The sequence below is a fragment of the Cervus canadensis genome, chromosome 4 (genome assembly GCF_019320065.1).
Source record: "Cervus canadensis isolate Bull #8, Minnesota chromosome 4, ASM1932006v1, whole genome shotgun sequence".
Lineage (NCBI taxonomy): Eukaryota > Metazoa > Chordata > Mammalia > Artiodactyla > Cervidae > Cervus > Cervus canadensis.
The window spans coordinates 71,326,717-71,340,192 of record NC_057389.1 but is presented as its reverse complement, the minus strand read 5'-3'; the positions used below and the strand labels follow the sequence as shown (position 1 = coordinate 71,340,192).

Sequence of the window (13,476 nt, the reverse complement as noted above, 5' to 3'; positions counted from 1 at the left end):
CAGAAAATTAAATTCTTATGCACATTTTGTTTTTCTTTAGGTTAATATTTGTACATATCAATGCACGCATTATAAAGAAAATATTGAGTAAGTTTTTACAAATACATATGCCAACAAAGGTCTGTCTAGTCAAGGCTATGGTTTTTCCAGTAGTCATGTATGGATGTGAGAGTTGGACTATAAAGAAAGCTGAGCGCCGAAGAATTGATGCTTTTAAACTGTGGTGTTGGAGAAGACACCTGAGAGTCCCTTGGGCTGCAAGGAGATCCAACCAGTCCATCCTAAAGGAAATCAGTTCTGAATATTCTTTGGAAGGACTGATGTTGAAGGTGAAACTCCAATACTTTGGCCACCTGAGGCAAAGAGCTGACTCATTTGAAAAGACCCTGATGCTGGGAAAGATTGAAGGTGAGAGGAGAAGGGGACGACAGAGGATGAGATGGCTGGATGGCATCACTGACTCAATGGGCATGAGTTTGAGTATGCTCCAGGAGCTGGTGATGGACAGGGAGGCCTGGCGTACTGCAGTCCATGGGGTTGCAAAGAGTTGGACGTGACTGAGCAACTGAACTGAACTGATGCCTAAGTAACTCAACTCACCCCAGTATTAATCATCAGCAAAGTTCCATCATGCTCCTTCCAAGTAAAACGCGGCCTCACCCCCTGCACCACCAACCAGAGGCAACCAAATTTCTTTTCTCTCCAAGGTTAGTTTCGCTTATAGTAGAATTTCATACAGGTGGAAACATACAGCAATCCATTTGTATGTATGACTTTCTCTCAGCATAATGTTTTTGAGTTTCAGTCATATTCTTCCCTGTATTAATTCACTCTTCTTTCCTACTGAGCCACGTTCCATTCAATGAATATATCAGCCATTGATGAACTCCTGAGCTGTTTACAGATTTTGACTGTGATGAATGAAACTTCTAGGAATGTCCTTATTGAATTTGTTTTGTGAATATATGCTTCCATCTCTCTTAGAAAAATACTTTACAATTGTTAAATGATAAGTAGATATATATTCAGAGGTCATTTGAAATGCTATCTTATATCTTTTATAAGATAACGCCAGATCATTTTGCAAAGCTGTTGTAATATTTTTCACTCTCATCAACAACAAAGGGATTCCACTTTCTTCACATCCTCTCCAATATTTATTGTGGTCAGTCCTTTTAACTTTAGCTATTTGGTGAGTATGCAGCAGTGTCTCATCATGGATTTAATTTGCATTTCCTTGAAAATTAATATTAATGAAGATGAATGTTTTCACATGTATATTGATCATTTGCACATACCGCTAGTAAAGTTCGATTTATCTGCTCATTTTTAATTGGGTTGTTTACCCTTTTATTGTTCAACTGTAGGTATTTTTAGTATATATGAACACTAGTCATTTTCAGCATTACTTTATTAGCATTTTCTTCTAGCCTTTACAGTTCAGTTCAGTTCTGTCGCTCAGTCGTGTCCGACTCTTTGTGACCCCATGAATCGCAGCATGCCAGGCCTCTCTGTCCATCACCAACTCCCGGAGTTTACTCAAACTCATGCCCATCGAGTCGGTGATGCCATCCAGCCATCTCATCCTCTGTCGTCCCCTTCTCCTCCTGCCTCCAATCCCTCCCAGCATCAGGGCCTTTTCTAATGAGTCAATTCTTCGCATGAGGTGACCAAAGAATTGGAGTTTCAGCTTCAGCATCAATCCTTCCAATGAACACCCAGGACTGATCTCCTTTAGGATGGACTGGTTGGATCTCCTTGCAGTCCAAGGGACTCTCAAGAGTCTTCTCCAACACCACAGTTCAAAAGCATCAATTCTTCGGCGCTCAGCTTTGTTCACCATCCAACTCTCACGTCCATACATGACCACTGGAAAAACCATAGCCTTGACCAGATGGACCTTTGTTGGCAAAGTAATGTCTCTGCTTTTTAATATGCTGTCCAGGTTGGTCTTAACTTCTTTTAATTTCATGGCTGCAATCACCATCTGCAGCAATTTTGGAGCTCAAAAAAATGAAGTCTGACACTGTTTCCCCATCTATTTCCCATGAAGTGATGGGACCAGATGCCATGATCTTAGTTTTCTGAATGTTGAGCTTTAAGCCAACTTTTTCACTCTCCTCTCTCACTTTCATCAAGAGGCTTTTTAGTTCCTCTTCACTTTCTGCCATAAGGGTGGTGTCATCTGCATATCTGAGGTTATTGATATTTCTCCTGGCAATCTTGATTCCAGCTTGTGCTTCTTCCAGCCCAGCGTTTCTCATGATGTACTCTGAATATGGGGTGCCAAATCATTTTCTCAATTGTGTATTTTGATGAGAAGTTGTAAATTTTTTGAAATTCACAGAGATATTCTCCTAGTCTATTTTTAAATGTTTTGATCAGTGTAGATCTATTTCTGAACTCTCTATTCTCTTCTATTAATTTATGTGCCCTCTCTTTTGTCAGTACCATACCCTCTTGATGGCAAAGTTTTATGATGAATCTTAAAGTAGTGTGAGTCTTCAAACTTCATTTTTCTTTATCAAGATTATTCTACATATTATATTTCCTTGGTATTTTCATATAAATTATAGAATCAACTTGCCAAGTTCTATCAAAAAGCCTGGCTGGAATATGTTTGGAATGGTGCCAAATGTATCAATCAATTAGGAATATGTTATAATCATTTCACCAATTTGCTTATGTAACTTTTGAAACAATAGTATTACTCAGTTATGTCCAACTCTTTTGACCCCATGGACTGTAGCTTGCCAGGCTCCTCCATCTGTTGGATTTTCCAGGCAAGAATACTGAAGTGGGTTGCCATTTCCTTCTGCAGGGGATCTTCCTGACCCAAGGCTCCAATCCGGGTCTTCTGCATTGCAAACTATTTACCATCTGAGCCATGCTTTAAAGCAATAGAGGTAATTTGAAATGCCATTACCACAAAGCCCCAGCTAGCATCAGCCTGCAAGGACACTTTGATCCAATCTGAATTCCGTCTTGATCTCTACTATTCTCACCTTTAATAGCATCTCTATTTTTTTTTTTCTAAATGACATCAGAAGGTGAATTAAGCCTAAAACAAATGACAAGCTAGTTCTGGGATAGCTTATTGTTGAGGTTTCCCAAAAGTATTTTGAAATAACCAATGACCTATGGCTGGGCTCTTCCCCAAAATGTTCACTGCCTCTTGATAAAATTCCTTAAGAGACTAGACTGACTTTTAAAAATGTTTACTATTTTACTTTTTACCATCTAATTGACAAAAGTATGCTTTCTCCATTTGAGGTCTTAACTGTATTGGTCTTTCTTGCATGATCTTTAAGGAAGATTGCAATGTGTACTCCTGCAGGTAAAGTTGAATAAATACTTACTTTAAAAAAAAAAAAGCTTTTTCGCAACGGGTTTGCCGCCAGGACACAGGTGTCGTGAAAACCACCGTTAAACCTAAGCCAAAATGGGAAAAGAGAAGACCCACATCAACATCGTTGTCATTGGGCACGTAGATTCAGGGAAGTCTACCACGACTGGCCATCTGATCTACAAATATGGCGGGATCGACAAGAGAACAATTGAGAAGTTCGAGAAGGAGGCTGCCGAGATGGGAAAGGGCTCCTTCAAATATGCCTGGGTCTTGGACAAACTGAAAGCTGAACGTGAGCGTGGTATCACCACTGATATCTCCCTGTGGAAATTTGAGACCAGCAAGTACTATGTTACTATCATTGATGCCCCAGGACACAGAGACTTCATCAAAAACATGATTACAGGCACATCCCAGGCTGACTGTGCTGTCCTGATTGTTGCTGCTGGTGTTGGTGAATTTGAAGCCGGTATCTCCAAGAATGGGCAGACCCGTGAGCATGCCCTTCTGGCTTACACTCTGGGTGTGAAACAACTAATTGTTGGAGTTAACAAAATGGATTCCACTGAGCCACCCTACAGCCAGAAGAGATACGAGGAAATTGTTAAGGAAGTCAGCACCTATATTAAGAAAATTGGCTACAACCCCGACACAGTAGCATTTGTGCCAATTTCTGGCTGGAATGGTGACAACATGCTGGAGCCAAGTGCTAACATGCCATGGTTCAAGGGATGGAAAGTCACCCGTAAGGACGGCAACGCCAGTGGAACCACCCTGCTTGAAGCTCTGGATTGCATCCTGCCACCAACTCGCCCAACTGACAAACCCTTGCGTTTGCCTCTCCAGGATGTCTACAAAATTGGTGGTATTGGTACTGTCCCTGTGGGTCGTGTGGAGACTGGTGTTCTCAAACCTGGCATGGTGGTCACCTTTGCTCCAGTCAATGTAACAACTGAAGTGAAGTCTGTAGAAATGCACCATGAAGCATTGAGTGAAGCCCTTCCTGGAGACAATGTGGGCTTCAATGTCAAGAACGTGTCTGTCAAAGATGTCCGTCGTGGCAATGTGGCTGGTGACAGCAAAAATGATCCACCCATGGAAGCTGCTGGCTTCACAGCTCAGGTGATTATTTTGAACCATCCAGGCCAAATCAGTGCTGGATATGCACCTGTGCTGGATTGTCACACAGCTCACATCGCTTGCAAGTTTGCTGAGCTGAAGGAGAAGATTGATCGTCGTTCTGGGAAAAAGCTGGAAGATGGCCCTAAATTCTTGAAATCTGGTGACGCTGCCATTGTTGATATGGTTCCTGGCAAGCCCATGTGCGTCGAGAGCTTCTCTGATTATCCTCCCCTGGGCCGTTTTGCTGTGCGTGACATGAGACAGACAGTCGCTGTGGGTGTCATCAAGGCAGTGGACAAGAAGGCAGCTGGAGCTGGCAAGGTCACCAAGTCTGCCCAGAAAGCTCAGAAGGCTAAATGAATATTATCCCCAACACCTGCCACCCCAGTCTTAATCAGTGGTGGAAGAACGGTCTCAGAACTGTTTGTCTCAATTGGCCATTTAAGTTTGATAGTAAAAGACTGGTTAATGATAACAATGCATCGTAAAACCTTCAGAAGGAAAGGAGAATGTTTTTGTGGACCATATGTTTTGTGTGTGGCAGTTTAAGTTATTAGTTTTTAAAATCAGTACTTTTTAATGAAAACAACTTGACCAAAAATCTGTCACAGAATTTGAGACCCATTAAAAAAAGTTTAATGAGAAACCTGTGTCTTCTTTTGGTCAACACTGTAACTCCCTATAGTACTACTTTGGTAAGAGTTGCTCATAAGCTATTTCTGGTAAAACAATTTTCAAATTATGCGTTTGTATTTCTAGGGTGGAGCTTCAGGTTTGTTAACCTTGTGTTGAGAGAACTCATCTGTTTTAATAACATCTTAAGCATTGGTGCAACACTTTCTAGATTAGGACAGATGAGCAAAGTAACTTTTATATGTAAGCTAGTTTGTAAGGTCAGATTCTATAGTATAAAAGCTCCTGTTGCATATAAAATTTTATGGTTACATAAATAAGTAAATATGTCAGTTTCCCAGTTATGAGGATGTGCATTCACATTTATAATAAGTAGTTAATCTAAAATGTGAGGCTTAAACAGTATTGAGTACTGCCCTGCTAGAGTTAATTGTATACAGGTTCTAGGAAAAATAAAAGATGCTGGAGGCTAAAAAAAAAAAAAAAAAAAAAGTTGCACCGAACTCAAATGAAAAACTTACTATATGAACTGCTTCATACCTTTGAACAAAGTCAGCTTTTTAAATTATGTATGCTGAAAGAAAGAAACAACATATTTTGAAAACAGACATTGCCTTAGAATTATCTTATTTACATATATTGGAGGTAGAGTGAACATAAATTTTTAGCTTCTCAGTAATCTGCTGCTCTTTAGGAAGTGACAAATGAACAAATGCCAAAAATTTAAATCTATTGATTTAAAGATTCAGAGACACATCTCCAGCTAACCTCCAGTTCAATATGACTTAGAGGAAAGAAAGAAGTTTCGCAGCTGCTGCTTTTCTAACATGTGACAAGGGTGACACAAGATTTTCAAATGCATTTGCCATTCCCCTCCAGCCATCTCTTTAAATATTCTGACACTACTTCTCACATTATCAAGTAATCAAAGGGACAACCTCACACATATAGAAGGTATTCAAGTTTTCAAATGTATTAGAGCAGTTCACCTACCAGACACTATGTTAAGCCCTGAGACTAAAGTTTGGGGGGGAAAAAAAAAAAGGCATGCTCACTGCCACTGCCCTCATGGAGTTCTTATTATTCAAAAAGAGACACACAATAATTAAATAAATAAACAAAAGTAAACATTTGAATAACTCCCCTGAAGGAAAGAGCAGTTGAGGTAGGGGAAATGAAGCAGGTGGGCAATTTTACAGACTAGTCAGGGAAGGAATATTTGGGAAGAAAAATGACATATAAGCTATACCTAAAAGATGAGAGATTTCTGGCAATGAAGGCACTTGGAGAAAGTAAATTATTGCATTTTGTACTCTTATACAAAAGGGTGAGGGTAGGGGACAAGACAGTTTGCCATTAAAGCTAGCTATGAAGCCCTGTGGCCTTTTTTTCAGCCACGGTCATCAATATTACCTGCATTAGACACACAGTGCTAGGTCAGTGTGAGGGAAAGTAGGTCATTTCCATTCACCTGAAGTCAGAGAGACTTGACATGGTGCTTCCAGTTCAAAAGTTAGATCGTTTGAAGGTTATACAAACTGACTCCTGCTAGCAACTCAAATTAGTCTCAAGGATCCTATTCTTACAGTGCTCTTCAGGAGCTCGTGTAATGCACGGACAAAGAGTGAGCAGTAAAAGATGAGCTGATGATAAACCCCTTTCCATCTCTTCCAAAGAGTGATGCAAATCAAAAATCCAGAGTCACTGATCTGACTTCAGGAGTACAAAGAAATGGATTCATTTAAAAATGATAAATTTAATAACCACCATACTAATGGGATTTTATACTTAATACACCACCAGGCTTTCATACTTTACAGAGAAATAAACTGGAGAATCATTCTCTTTGCACTTTTATTTATTTAGCTCAGAATAATGAATTTTATGTGAATGAATGTCTGCCTGATCATATAAAAATTTTAGCCATAGAATCATCTTGTTACAAAATTCAAGATGGCAAGATATTGAAGACAAGGAGCAGATACAGAGATTTCAAAGTACTATAAATATGCATGCACATTCTGCTTTACATTTAGTAGTCATAGTCCACAAATCCTGTTCTCTCTTAATCATGTTGGGTGTTAGATTTACCTTGAGTCCATTGTAACTCAGGTGTTTTTTTTTTTTAATCATGATAAAATAATGCAATTCATACAAAAATAATAAATGTCACATGTTCCAGTAATTTATAAACTCAAGCTGAGATGAGAAATTTTAAGTGGGTATTACAATACTTGTAATTTAGTAATTGCTTGACAATATTTTGGGAACAGGAAAGAGAAAAGGGAACATATAAATTTATTAATATAACCAATTGTTCCTCTATATAAAAAATCTTTTTATTCTGTCCTTTGACTCTTTCATAGGATTTAATGGTTTTAAAGACATTAAATGTTAAGCTGCCAATTCAGAAGAGGTCTTGCTTCAGGGAGAAATAATGAGAAACGTTTGAGGACCTCCAAAGATTAAGAGCCTATGATTTGGCTGATATTCTTAGGTACCTGGAAAGCTGAGAAGGGCTGTGGTGTGGATGAAAGGATTTATTAATAACTAAGGAGGGAAGGTAAAAACTCAACTCTGGTCTGGCTTCCCTTATGAGACAAATGATTTTCAAGCTATAAGAATGTTCTCTTTGCAGACAGCTAGCTACACAAAGGGCTGGCCCTGAAATTCTTTGTTGCTAGTTCCTGATACTACAAGGAGGTTGTAAGAGAATGTAAGTCAACTGTATCTCTAAGCATTTTGTTCAGTTCAACTGACATTTTTCTTCACAGTAGAAAAATCTCTCCAGTGAAAGAAGCAGTGTGCTTGTTTACATGGTCTAGGATCCCCATCTCATCATGAAACCGTAATCTCAATTCACAGTCTAGAGTCTGTCCATGGACTACACTTTTAATAGTACCAGTCTAGAGAAAATACAAGATGCTTGTGATTGTGATTTTGTTTGGTGGCTATAGTTCACAAGGCCTATTAATCAGAAGAGCTCCATGTATGGACTCAACCTGTTCTACTAGGAAGTCAGTCAGCTAGTGATCATCTTTGCATCCCCTGAAGACATCATTTATAAATATCAAGAAAAATGAAATAGAATTGTTATAACCCTGAAAGAGACAACACATAAAATGATAGATGATTAGGAGAAGAGTGATTCTCTGTCATGTTCATGGACGCACACACATACACACACACTCTTACATATATACAACTCCCGGCAGGTACACACATAGCCACATACTCCCACATGCAAAGAGGCTCCAAGACTCCAAGAGACCAATTCCACCAATTTTACATCATTTGCAGCAGAAAAAGTACATCATCTACAACAAGGCATCACTGGCGGGGTTGTGAGGTGAGGTACCAGTCCATTCTTATGCACAGAGCCAGAGCTCAGAAGCAAAGCCCAGTTCTGATGGCAGGAGCCCCGAGCCCCTTGTTGTATCCTCCTTTGAGCAGGAAGCAGCAGCATTCTCAAGAACTCCACCTAACCATGGTCCATGGCACAGACGGTGATTTCAAGGCAAAAAGGCACAGCAGAATCGTTTAAGACTCACTCTCAGAGCCAAGGTGGGGCTTCCCAGGTGGCGCTAGTGGTAAAGAACCCCCTGCCAATTCAGGAGACGTAAGAGATGCGGGTTCAGTCCCTGGGTCAGGAAGATGCCCTGGAGAAGGGAATGGCTACCCACTCCAGTATTCTTGCCTGGAGAACCCCATGGACAGAGGAGCGTGGTGGGCTACGGTCCATAGGGTCACAAACAGTCGGACACTACTGAAGTGATTTAACAGGCATGTACGCAGAGCCAAGGTGCAGCCTGATGGAATGGATGCTTTGAGGAAACCAGAAGTTCTTTGAGAAGAAAAGTGGAGTTTTCCCTCACAAGAGGAAAGACAAAGGAGGTTCATAAGAAACCACAAATACCTGACACTTGGACTGGTGGGGGTTGAGGAAGGTGCCAGGTAATATGCACCCCTGCATAGAGCAGGGCACAGGCTCAACTTGTGGCAGTAAAACCTGTAACTTGTATTATGACCTTTTCAATAGTATTTTCAAGTAATTTAACATTGTTAGGGAGAGATGTATGTTTAGTTTAGGACCAGCCACAGGAGGAAGCAATTTTGACCCTTAATGTCGTATTTCAAACTTAATTGACTGAGGTCTGATGACTTCCCTAGTTTATACCACACACTTTCCTAGATAATTTTCTTTCTTTCCTAGGCTACTCTTTGAAGCTCTGATTATATTTACTATCAAAGGGAAATCACAAAAGATACCCAAGAAAGAGGGTGAGTTTGATTTAAGTGTAATCAGCTTCATAAAATTGTTTCAATTTTATTATAAACAATGGCCTCTAGGAATGAGATGGATGGGTCTTATCTGGAAGCAAGCAAGCAAGAATATTCATCCAAAATAGGATTCTGTCTTATAGAATGGGATTAGTGAAGTCATCACTCAGTTCAATTATTTAAAATTCCCAATTATCGTATTATTGACAGCAAATTATTGCACAATTTTAAAAGAAGTTAGATGCAAATTTTTATTTTTCTTCTCATCCTCACTTTGGTTCCCATCTTCTCCCCAGTAATAAAAATGAGAGGAATGTATCCATGTACCTTAAGCCAATTAGGTTCTGGTTGTTTCTTCCATATTGCCCCTAATATTTTTCCCTTTTTATGCAAGACCCAACAAAAATTACCCTGACAATTACCCTGATGAGAGGGACAGATTCTGACAGAGTACCAGGGGAGGAAATATTTTTCATAAACAATCTCACCCTGGCTTCCAACTCATCCCATTAGCTCTGAAGAATGAGGCAACTAATTATACAAGAGGCTGTTTCCAGAAATTCTGACATGCTATAAACCCTTTAAATATAGAGACTGACAAACTGAGTAATAAATTCTTTTTGTACTTCACATATGGCCTGTGATCATGTTGCTGAATATTTCAAAACTATAATGTAGTAAAAACACAAATAGAGCAGCAGCACAGGCATTCTCCAGGGCAAACGAAGTCAAGGATTCGGATACGAATGATCCAGCTATGTGTCCTTTCATTTCCTGGGGTGTTTCAGGGCAGTGGTGAGAGATGGTGCTACCTTGATGTTATAATTGGAGGAGGCCTACAGTGACATCATGTCTGCAAAAGCAGTCAAACGAGTGGTTTTATCCATACACCTTACCACTGTTTTTCATTTTTGACCCTTTTGACACTAAGGCTAAATAAATGAGGACTGAAGTATATCTATATCCTGTATATCAACTAATTTTTATAAATTTTTCACGCCTCATATTTTTTTTTTTAAATAGAGACAAAATTCACAGTGTTCACTGTAAAGGCAGGATTGAACTCCTGGCTTTTCTGAACAAGTTAACAAACCAACCTACTAATTAAAAAGATTCTGAGTCATATAGACACCAGTCAAAGGTTTTGCTGAAAGAACAAATGAACTAATCATAAAAAGTGCTTGCTGTGTTTGGGTCACTGTTTCTTTGAAGAAAGTACTTTCTATGATTGTGTAGAATTCTTCATACTACAGCTCATAAATGGGAATTAGCAAATTGACAATAAAAGTTGTTTTCTCAAAAAGGACCCACGTTTTGGATGAAAAGGATGATAAAAACATATTTGAGGGAAGTGGAATATTATTTTAAGTATATTTCAAAATATCAAGATGAGCCAAAAACAATTATAACTTAAGGGGAGTCAACATTTTTGTTAACGGCTAGTGTTTCTTAGCGTTTGCAGTGATCAGCTTGAATATTTTCACTCACACTGAGAGGCCGTGTTGTTGCCTGTAACGTCAGAGAGCTGGGGCGCTATTATGGTTACTCAGGCAGAGACAGTGTACCCCAGAGGAAATTATAACAGTAAGTAAAAGTAATTGTATACTTGTCCAGGTCTGGTTTGGCTTTAACTGAGATCAACAGATTTATTCCCATTTATATTATAACAGCCTCCTGTACTATGGGAACTCTTTTGAATGACATCAGTATCGGCAAACCCAACAGCTTACAAGGTCACTTTTATTTCAGTCAGTTATCACTCAAGTTGTCTCTAAATTAAGTAGACTCAAGAAATGGAGTCAAAATCTCCATTTTCCTGAGGTCATCAGTTTTCCAGATTATCTGTGATTGTTTTCTATCTCTGGGGGTATATATATATATATATATATATATGTCCCCCAGAATTTTGCATTTTATTACAAGCAAACATCCCTTGTTCTTATATATTAAGATTCAGCTTGGTAACAGGGAAGAGTCCTAGGAAGTCATTTTGTTTCTGGTCGGAGGTGGAGCCCTGGTTTATAAAATTAATGAGCTTCCCTGTAACCACCTACAAGAGTTGAAAAAGACTCTTGTTAGCATGCAGCAGTCTTGGAATTTAAGATCCTTACAATGACTGGATTATAGATATCCTGGATTTTATTTTATTTTCCATTTTAAAAGCCTATCAGTTTGATTTTTTGTTCAGTTACTGCTACTTAAAATACCATCTAAAAAGGTAATCACTAGAACAGTGTTTTTATTGTTTGAAACTCAGAAAAACAGCAATGTGATCTTTCAGCTTGTGTGTATTAGCAAAAGCTAGGTCACCTTCTTGGGGGTCAAGGTCAGTTTCTCTTTATGTTAAATTTCTGCCTTTAAACGGAGAAGAAAGACACGGAAAGGGGGCTGAAGCTTTGACCCACAATTAACCAGTGGACCCACCAAGCCCTGGCTTAAATTGAGTATTCACACATCATATTTTACTCCTTTTTGAAAAGATTTTTAAGCATAATGAGTAAACTAGGAAGGAAAGGTAACAATAGATGCAGCTACAAAGATACTCACGAACCTTGCAGGGCAGGGACTTCTCTAAGTCAAGTTTTCCTTCCCATCCCTGGTGTTGCTTGACTATTTAAAGGATACAAACAGAACTACATGAAGGAAATGCAAGTCATCTGACAGTAACATTGCAAAGGAAGAAGAGAATGCAAACAGTGAGTGGAGAAAAAGCTGATTTAGGAGAGAAAACGGATAATCAACTAAAAACATATTTTTCAAGTATCGGTTGCAGAGTAGGAAATGTTGAAAATACACTAACAGGAACATTATAGCTTATTGAATTAACATGTTTGTCTCAGCCAATGTTACCTTGGAGAAGTATATAATGGGTTTAGTTCAGCTAAAAAAAAAAGAAAATCATTTGTGTGGTTACTACTTCCGGTGCTGAAATAAAAAGAAGAGTAAGGGGTGGTCGCTTTCCCTTTGGAAATGGTATTCTCAGAATTATCAGACTGTATACAGTTAATTTCAGTTTAATGTGATAAATGCAGAAACAGTATCAGAATGGGAATTTGGGGCAGACCAGGGGATCAAGGAAGATTTCCTGGAAGAGAGAATACTTGAACTCTTTCTTTAGATCAAAGCTTAACACTATTTAACTCTGTGCTATAGGGCAACTCACATAATCCCTTTGAGCATGCTTCCTCATTAATTAAAAATGGGTGCAATAATACCAATCTCACAGGTTTGTTATGAGGATTAAAAGATTAAACAAATGAAGTGCTTTGCATGTTGTAAATGTTCAATAAATGTTTTTCTTTCTGCTCCCTGTAAAATGTCAGCATTGGAAGGATTTTGAGATTTTGGAAGGATTTGAGATTTCTTTATTTCATAGCAGGGCATGAAGGTTGTATAACTTGCCCAGAGGCAGACCAGTCATACTAGTTAGCCACAGAATAAGGTGTCTTCATTCCTAGCCTGGTACCATCTCCACAACGTAATGAAGATTAAAGAATGACCATGATGGAAAGTGCTTTGGGAGGAAACATGCATGGTAAACGTAGAGACACTTGAAAGGAGGAGGCAGACTTTATAAAATCAATCAATAAATTTTTTTTTAAAAAAGTCTAAATGAAGACTGAAGAAGTCACAAGTGAATCAAAAATCATGCATGGGAATAACAGGCACAAATAATATTCAAGGTGTTACCAAGAGTCGTTTTAAACAAATTTGGATGTGGATGGAACTAACATCAGGAGGCAAAGGATAAGTTAAAGTTAAAAATCTAAACTTGTGTAGCTCCTTTAAAAATTGTTTGTGTAAATTATGATATTAAAATGTTCACTTTTAAAATTCTCTAAAAAATGTGCAGTCATTGAGTCTAATATTTGGAAATGACTTTAGAGTTCACCTTGTTGGGAAATTCTCAATAGTATTTATGTTTGGGGCTGGGTAATTCTTTGAATTCCTTGTTGTGGAGGCTGTTTTGTATGATGTTTGGCAGCAGTATCCAGGGATTCCACCCGCAGTTGTCAGAGAAGCAACATCCCCAACTTCAAAGTTGTGACATCTAAAAATGTTCCTAAGCATAACCAAATGTCCCATGGGAC

General features: G+C 38.8%; 1 protein-coding gene across 1 annotated transcript; it reads left to right on the top strand.

Annotated features, from left to right (window-relative positions):
• Positions 1-3,381: 3,381 nt before the first annotated feature.
• Positions 3,382-5,117, top strand: LOC122440066 (elongation factor 1-alpha 1-like). Its single transcript, XM_043465856.1, has one exon. The coding sequence runs from the start codon at positions 3,443-3,445 to the stop codon at positions 4,829-4,831; it is 1,389 nt and encodes a 462-aa protein (XP_043321791.1). The 5' UTR covers positions 3,382-3,442; the 3' UTR covers positions 4,832-5,117.
• Positions 5,118-13,476: the final 8,359 nt, after the last annotated feature.

Excerpts from the sequence above, each read along its gene's own strand:
- LOC122440066 (XM_043465856.1), top strand. The coding sequence starts at position 3,443 with ATGGGAAAAGAGAAGACCCACATCAACATCGTTGTCATTGGGCACGTA.